At 50.3% G+C, this 8,341-nt stretch overlaps 1 protein-coding gene across 3 annotated transcripts in view; it reads left to right on the forward strand.

The window, feature by feature from the left end:
* Positions 1-8,341, forward strand: part of RGS3 (regulator of G protein signaling 3) — a 124,176-nt gene that overhangs the window by 25,726 nt on the left and 90,109 nt on the right. Inside the window, exons 6-8 of one of the 3 annotated variants that reach the window (XM_012802440.2) lie at positions 3,486-3,546; positions 4,664-4,760; positions 5,257-5,312. In XM_012802440.2, the coding sequence (XP_012657894.1) occupies positions 3,486-3,546; positions 4,664-4,760; positions 5,257-5,312 (214 nt within the window). Of the gene's footprint in view, positions 1-3,485; positions 3,547-4,663; positions 4,761-5,256; positions 5,313-7,447; positions 7,653-8,341 lie in introns of those variants that run through there. The other 2 variants (XM_023510559.1, XM_003785237.3) reach the window with 2 other exon arrangements.

Below are 8,341 nucleotides of genomic sequence, written 5' to 3' on the forward strand. Positions count from 1 at the left end.
AGTTGGAGGTTGCTGTGAGCTGTGATGCCACGGCTCCCTACCCAGGGCAACAGCTTGAGGCTCTGTCTCAAAAAAAAAAAAGTTCTGTTTGATGATGTGGTGAAAACCAAACTGGAGCTTCTAGAACCATTATAGCATTTTTAGAATTTCTGCCCAGAGAACAGTCTTGCAGAAAATGGTAATATGTACCAAGTTAAAAAGTGCATATGTATGTATGTATGTATGTATAATTAAAGACCATAATCTTTTATGGTTTTTAGTAGGTCTGCTTGTTGTGTGCCCTGTCCTGGGCACTGGAGGTGCACTCTCCTCTAATGCATTTAATAAACAAGATATCAATGCCATGTACAGTAGCCTAATGTCTGAAAGCTTGTGACCAGTGATGGATACTGAGCTTACAGTAAAAAGTGAATGGAAAAGTATATGTTCAATTTAAGTCACCAAATTAAAAATAAATTAAGATTAAATGGTATAACACTATAAGGCTCCTGAGAGATAATTAAAGTGCATTTCCTCAAATGTAATGCATTTTTTCATCTTGTAGTGGGTCTGCTCAAGAGTAAACCGAGTACTATTCCTCATGTGTGCTCCATGAAGTTACAGCTGAACCTTTGTCCTGGCTGTCCCTTTTGCCCCAAATGCTCTTCCTATCATTCTTTCTGGCTCAACTCATTAGGCCTTCTTCAAGTATCTCAGCCCTGAACTACCTCTTGCACCCACCCACCCACCCCTAGCCTTCAGAATTTGTTGCCTGCCCTGTTCATCTGTCAATCTTGCCCTGTTTTGTGACATCCCTGTATTGCCGTCTTGAACTGCTATTTAAATCCCTGCATGTTTGTCTTGTTTCCTTAACACTGTGGCTCCTTGCCCAGTGCCTGCCAGCCACAGGCATGATGGATTCATCCATTTGTCAGGCCTTCACTGGGTGCTCCAAGCCCAGAGCTCAGGTCTTGGCAGTCAGAAGTAACCAAGGCTTGTTTCCGGAAACATCGCACCTAGTGAAATTTCAGGCAGTCACCCTGGCATGGTGAGCACTAGTTCCCAAGATTCTAAACTAACTGCCATAATGCCATATACTCATGCTGCTTTTAAAAGAAATTTTTCTTCCCCCTGTTTTTCAAAAGCAGGCTGAAGAAACAGCTAATTGAAGAATACTTAGAGAAAGGTTCCTGCTTGTGGACGTTAATTGTGACAATTTACTCTGCTTGAATTATCGTGAAATCACTGGAGGCCCCTTAGCAGGAAGAAAAGCTCAAGGGACACTATTAACCATTTAACATTCTCTAAGCACCAAGGAATGACAATTCCACTTACAGAAGAGCAGGAAGAGGCAGTCACGCTAATGCGTCAGCTTGAAGGTTTGGGAAGTTTCAGCCATTCCCGGTATAAAAGAAAAGTGCACAGCAAGGCAGTGTGGGCACCTAGTTACCAGGTGAATGTGTTGACAAACAAAATTAAATCAGGATGAGGACACTGGCAAAGTCTTGCCAAGGCTTTTCTGGAAGGGCAGCTCAGGTTAGTGTCTGCTCTTTTGATGGTCACTTGCAACTGCCTCCTATTAGTGCTGAGGTGGCCACTTCCCAAGAGGAAGGACATTTATTTTTGGCGGTGGGCTGGGGAAGTGTATGTGGAAGCCTTGCTTTATTGGCGTGACTGCACTGTCCTTTTTGAATAGATTATTAACACGGCCTTGTATGATGAGAGGGGCAAGGGAGAGGGGAGCAGATGGAGCCGTGGTTGGAGGAAATGGGAGCAGGAAGAGTGGGACAGCCCCACGCAGAGACCTTGGCCCTGTGCACGTGAGTCAGAGCATGGATTTGCGGGCAGGTGGACCAGTTTTGAGGATCAGCCCCCAGAATTCTGTATCCTTACCCCTCACTCAGCGTGGCTGTCTGTGAGAAGCTAGTTTTGTTTTGCTTAGGACTGTCAGATGGTAAGTGGCCACGCTTTTTGGAGAATCCAGATAGTATGCATTTATAGAGCTCCTCTCTACCACTGGTCTCTGTAGGGCAGGCACGGGTGGGTGCCCTGCAGGATCCCTTGGAGAGCCTTTTCAGGCTCCTAAGCCCCTACTTCACCTTGGACCACCTGGGTTTGTTTTGCCAGGAGCAAACCCTGGGACATGGATCTCAGACAGGTTGTTCAGGGGGCTCTGTGGGACACTCGTGTTAGAACCCACTGCCTGGCCCAGGCCCCCTTAACCCAGGTTCTTGGGACACCCTTCACCAGGGAGTTCACTCCCCATCTAGCAGCCTGTTTCATCTTTGGGTTTGATCTTGTCCCTTGTACAACACATGCCACGTCTCTCCTCTGCGTGTGTCCTTCAGATATTGAAGGCAACCACCAGGGTTATGCTGCAGTCTAAATACCCATGATGTTTTTTGATTGACAATTATCAAACCAACCTCTGAAGGAGTCTAAGTTGGTAAGAAAGAGGAAAACAGGAAAAAAAAAAACTCAAAAACTTTAGTGCTGAGCTAGAGCAGGGTGTGGTACAATAGAAGAAGTACTTAAAGGTATTATACATTGATACCTGACTTGTCCCCCCTTATTACAAAAGTAGTGCTGGGTCCCTGTGAAAATTTGAAAATAGTGAAAATGAAACCCCTTAATAATCCCACCTACCAGATACACGCACTATTTGTACTTTTGTGGGCATCCTTCTGATTAAACTACAGCTTTGTAAATTTCCTTTTCTCTAATAATAGCAGGATTTTTTTTGAATTTTATAAATAACAACATATGCCATTAGTATTAAAGGTGCCAATTATTTATCAGTCCCTGACTGTTGGATGCTGAGGCTCAACAGTGGACATTCTCCAGGACCTTTGAATTCCTCTTACCCCAGAAGGACCAGTTTGAACTGAGCCCCTGACCGTCATCTGCATTCCCACGGGGCCTGACCCTGGCTTGTGCCTGCCTGCCCTCCAGCAGCTGGGTCACATTGGTCTCAGTGCCTGTGGTGGGTCAGGTTGGTTTGGACCTTGGTCTGTAGCCATCTAAGAACTGCCCAGGTCCTGCCTGGGCCTGACACAAAGCTTCTTGAGCTTGAGGTCCCATAATTTTTCTCCTCCGCTAAGCATCACCAACTGATGTGAGAACTGAGATTTCTGCGGGGACCAGCTCTTAACCAGAACAGCTAAAACCTGCGAAGTAGTTCTGAGCTTCTGAGGGCAGTGGAGGCGTGCTGCATGGAGGCCTGGGAGGCCTGAGTCCTCCTCAATCCCCCCGGCCTGACTTCTAACTTGTCCTGTGACCTTGGGGGAGGGGGGGCAACTCTGAGCCTTGGGTTTTTCCTCTGTAAAATGGAGATAGAATCTCCTCTGCACCACCCCTCACAAAATCAGAAGGATCGAATGAGACAATGTGTGTAAAGATGCTTTGGAAATCTCAGTGCATCAGGCAAACCTGTGTTATACTTGACAATCCACTTCCTGATACAGCCCAACAAAAAGTGCTGACTCAAGCCTCTGTTGATCTCCCAGACAGGGTGGACTTATCGGCTGCATGAGCTTTGGGGTGAAGTCCCTTCTGACTCCGAACAAGGTGGGTACTAGGGAAGCTTCTAGTAAGGTCATCTCATCGGGGCCAGGGCTGGTACAGACAGGCTTTGTCTGGAAGCCCTTGGGTGAAGCTTCTGTCTGTAAGAGGGTACCCCACTGATATAGGGGACCAGTGGCCTGAAAGCAGCACTGTGTCACCTGCCTAGCTGAGGATTTGGGTCCCCTTATTGGTTTGTCTTGTGAGAGATCAATTGTTAGGAGACCCCAATCCTCCCAGGAAGTTCTGAGCCTGAGGTCTGCTGTTAAGGACATCAGCAGGACCTTTGGGTCCAGAGCTGTCCTGGGTCTGCCCTGGAAGAGGATGGCCAGGTGCTTCCTAGGGCCCATGTGGAACTCTTGATGTGTCCCCCAGGTCTGACAGTTCTGTGTCTAGCAGGGAGGGAACATGCATCAGCATCCCCTGTGGAGCTTTCCTTCAGGCCGATGAGGACTCTGGGTCACTAGTCCCTTATCCGTCTGCTCTCTGTAATGCACCCCCCAGACTGGAAGCTGGTGAGCAGGGCAGGGAGCCACTCCTTTCTCATGTCCCTGGAAGTGTCCAGTGACTTGCTACATGGCTCTGCCACCCAGCTTTGAATCCTTGAAGTGCAGACTGGGGTAGATGGCTAAGGACCCTTTATCCTGCACATGGGTCCAGTGATCTCCTGTTCACAGCTTTGGCGTCAGTCCTCTTGGGAAAAGAGACTCCCCTGGAGACTGCTCTGGAGACTTGGGACACCCACTTTTTGGCTTCTCCATCCCTCTTTCACTACTTCCCTTCTGTTTTATTTACATTTATTGGGCTTCTACTATATGCCAGGCATAGCATTTGGCATGTCAGAGGGCCTGTGCACAGCCTGGTGGGGGAGGCAGGCAGGCAAATAGATGGCTGTCCTACTAGGGTAAGAGGCTGTGGGAAGGTGTACAGGGGACAACCAGCTCTGCCTGGAGCCTCAAGGGAGGCTTCCTGGAGGCACAGGGGTAGCAGCCTTGGGGCCAGAAGGCTTGAGTATCTGGCTGTCCTGAGGGGGGTTGTCTGGCTGCTACTGGTGTGGTTAGTGGCTGCCTGAACTGTGCCCTCTGCCTCCTGCCTGAGCATGTCATTCTTTCTCTCATGACAGGAGATCAGTGGCTGGTACTACCTTCTGAGGGAGGACCTGGGCCGGACCAAGCACCTGAAGGTGGCCAGGCGGCGACTGCGGCCACTGAGAGATGCATGTATATCCGCTCTGCTTCCCTTCCCAAGACCTGTCGCCTCCCTCCCTTCCCTACATCAGTCCCTGTGTTTGGCGGCTCCTGCCACTCCTGACTGTGATCCGGGTGCAGGGCTTCTTGTGAGCGCTGGCTGGAATGGGCCTGACCTCATGCAGTTCAGCTCCCCTTACCCTTTGCTCACAGAGGGCCAAGCTTCAGGTTCTTCCCTAGTGGCTTCCTCCCACTCCATGTCTTAGAGATCCCCTCTGGGCTGCCAACCTCTGTGGAGGCCCTGCCATGAGTACTGAGGCTCAGGACTTTGGTTCTGCCATTCCCACATGGATCCCTGGCTCCTGAGCTCTTGCCTGGCTGGAGCCTGGGGCATCCCCATATCTTGGAGGTCAGGAGTAGCCCAGGCAGCCATGTGGGCCTCTGGTCTGGTGTTGTATTCTGGATGGTCTGTGGAGAGGACCCTTATATGGCAGCAGAAGCTTTCTGACTCTTCTCTGTCACCTTCCAGACCCATTGCTGAGAATGCCAGGAGGTGGGGACACTGAGAATGGGGAGAAACTCAAGGTGGGTATGGACAAGCCTGGGCATTGCTCTGGGGACTCTAATCTGCTCCTTATCAGTTCCTGGCCTTGGAAAACCCTAAGGAGGTCAGCATTTGGTGCTTGAAACTCAGCAAGCCATGCATTCAGAAGGGATTAATTCTTGTCTTTCCCAAGGTGTATTATAGATCATAAATGCCTTTCTCGGGTTATCCAAGACTCCATCCCTGGAAATGGAAGAGTCTGGATCTTACTGACTTTTGGCCTTTAGAGGCCAAGTCCTCCCCTTCCTATAGCCCCCTAGGCCCCTGGTTCCCCTGACACTGTGGCTGAATCACCTTCTCAGGCCCATTTGATATGGGGGCAACTATGATTCTGAACCTGAGACGAGTGGGTTCTCACTCCAGTAGTGCTTTGAATCTGGAGAGGAACCTTCTTCACACAGAGTTTTGGGAGAGTTTTCCAAAATTCATCCTCTTTATAGGGCATGGCAGGTGACCCATGGTTTTCTTTGACAACTGAGAGAGGGAAAAACCAACTCCCAGCAATCGATTAGCTCCTCTGTACCTCTGAGGTGGTTGTTACTTTTCCATCTTATAGATGAGGGGGACACATAAGGTTCAGAGACATTTATGCCACTCTCCATGGCCGCACAGCCAGCCAGTGGTGGAGGTAGGCTCTGAGTAAGTCTGGTGGCCTCCTAAGTGCGCTGGAGCACACTGCCTCCTGCTTGTGACCTCATTGGGAAGATATGACATTAATATATTTCAAAATACTATCTTACATATAGGTGTATTATTTACAAAACATTTTTATTTTCATTGACTCCATTCACTTATGGCTGAGAACAAGTCCAAGGTTCTGTCCTCACTGAGGGCACAATCTAGACTGGCACTGTCCAGTATGGAAGCCACCTGCTGCCTGCAGTGTGGCAAGTGTGAGGAACTGATGTGAACTTCTGGTTGGCTTGATAAAATTCACTGTATTGGACAGCCTTGTACTTGTCAATTAGAGTAACTTGCTGGGTCTGTTAGATCTGTTTTCTGTGGCTTCATTGAGTTGGAAACTTTCCTCTGGCTTCACTGGGGAACTGCAAAGACTCTTTTCCCTCTTTCTGTACTTACTGAGCAAAGAGAGGAAGGTGACCAGGAAGGCTCTTGGTGATTCATGGGAATTACACTGACACCAATTCTGTACATAGCCCATGAGCTCCTGAGGTCCCTGTTCTCAGGTGCACTGGATTTCCTGTGTTTACACACTATCTGTAGGACTCAACAGAGAGACTGTGACTGCCAGAGGCTTGGTTAGGGCTCCAGAGAGCTCCAGAGGTCACCTGTTCAACCCCTGCATTGTACAAGGGGAGGATGAAGGCGCCGAAACCTGGATAAACTGCCCACAAGTCATGCAGCAACCAAAGCTGGGCTGACCCAGGGGACATGGGGTCACCTTCTATCATCAAGGACAGAAATGGGCTTCCCAAGGGACTCTGAGATGGACAAAGGGAGCTGGACTTACCATGTACTGCTCTGCAGGACACAATCTCAGTTCAGGGCCCAGTCCCCCCACTTCGCTGCTATGTAATCATAATCTCTCCCGGCCTCAGTTTCTTTGTCGGGAGATGAGGAGGCCAGATGGACTGACGCTTTGGAAATGCCTTCCATGGTGGACTTTATAGCACCACATAGTACCACATCCTTACAGCAGCCCACTTGTATGGGTGAGGAAAGTGACTTTTAAGTGGCTTCTGAGTGGCAGTCAGACTCTTAATATTTGTGTTCCTTGTCTTGAGATGGGATGCCTGTGAGTGCAACCCCACCCGGTGTCCTTGGATTCTTTAGGCTGGGGCAGCCCCCTGGATTTACTGCTGGGGACCCTGGGACTTGCAGGGGGAGGTGGCGTTGTTATAGCATTGCCATTGCCCTGGCGCGTTTTCTGCCTGGGTTCCCCTCCAGTGAGGGGTGTTTCTGAGAACACTGGAATCACAAAGTGGCCCGTGGCGGAGAATGCAGTCAGAACAAAGGCGCCCTCTCCCCGCCAGGCTGGGGGAATACTAACTAGTTGACAGGAATTTTAATATAAAACTCTCCCTCTTCCTTGTCATTCTGAGGTTTCAGGAAGCCTTCGGGCTTATCGTGCAGAGGCACACAGCACAGACAGGGCTTGGGGAGGTGAGAGGTGATTTCCTGCCATTCTTCTGCGGGGCGGGCTTCCCAGGGCGGTCATGCCAGGCTGACGGGCGCAGTGCGGGCTCCCGCTGCTGGGGGGAGAACAGGGTTTTCATGGGGCAGCAGCCTAGGCAGGACCCGCAGCCATGAACCGCTTCAATGGGCTCTGCAAGGTGTGCTCGGAGCGCCGCTACCGCCAGGTGGGTGCTCGGCCCCAGGGGGGAGCCTAGGGCCTGCGGGGGGGTTGGGGGGGTCGAGGGTGGGGCTCATCTGTGTAGGACCTGTCTCCACACAAGCGCTTCCTTGCCTCCCCCTGCTCCCTGCAGGCTCATTTTGATCCGGGGAGGATAGGGGCAGGAGCTGGACCCATGGCCCTGCGTGTTGCCTACTACCCCTGTGTGGGGTCAGCCAAGGCCCTACACTGACCTTACCACTGGCTGGTGATGTGGTGTCCTTGGGGAGATTACCTAGCTGACTTTCTATGCTTTTTATTTGGGGAAGAGTGTGGGTTAAAATAAGACATCTCAAGCCTGAGACTGAAGATGCCTTAGTTGCCGAGCAGCTGGGTATTTCTGGAGAGGAGTTTGTGTTTTTGCTAACTTTTTCCACTTCTGATGGGACAGCCGTGCGGTCCTGCCCTCTGCATGTGTGTTGGTGTGTGCTTGAATGTGGGCCAGCATGTTTTCGTGTCTATGTGTGTGTGCACGATTGTCTTCCCCTGTAGCCTTGATGCCTTGTGCTGGCTTAGGCTTTCTCTGGCTTTGGAGTCTAACTTTACCAAGAGGGTTTGGCCTCAGTTTTGGGAAGGGGGACAGAGTGAGGAGTAATGATCCTCTTAGCCCCAGAGCCTCTTTTGGAACTGTGATGGAGCATTTTTTCTTATAAAAAA

Source organism: Otolemur garnettii, unplaced genomic scaffold (assembly GCF_000181295.1).
Source record: "Otolemur garnettii isolate 467f Iridium unplaced genomic scaffold, OtoGar3 scaffold00014, whole genome shotgun sequence".
Taxonomy (NCBI): domain Eukaryota; kingdom Metazoa; phylum Chordata; class Mammalia; order Primates; family Galagidae; genus Otolemur; species Otolemur garnettii.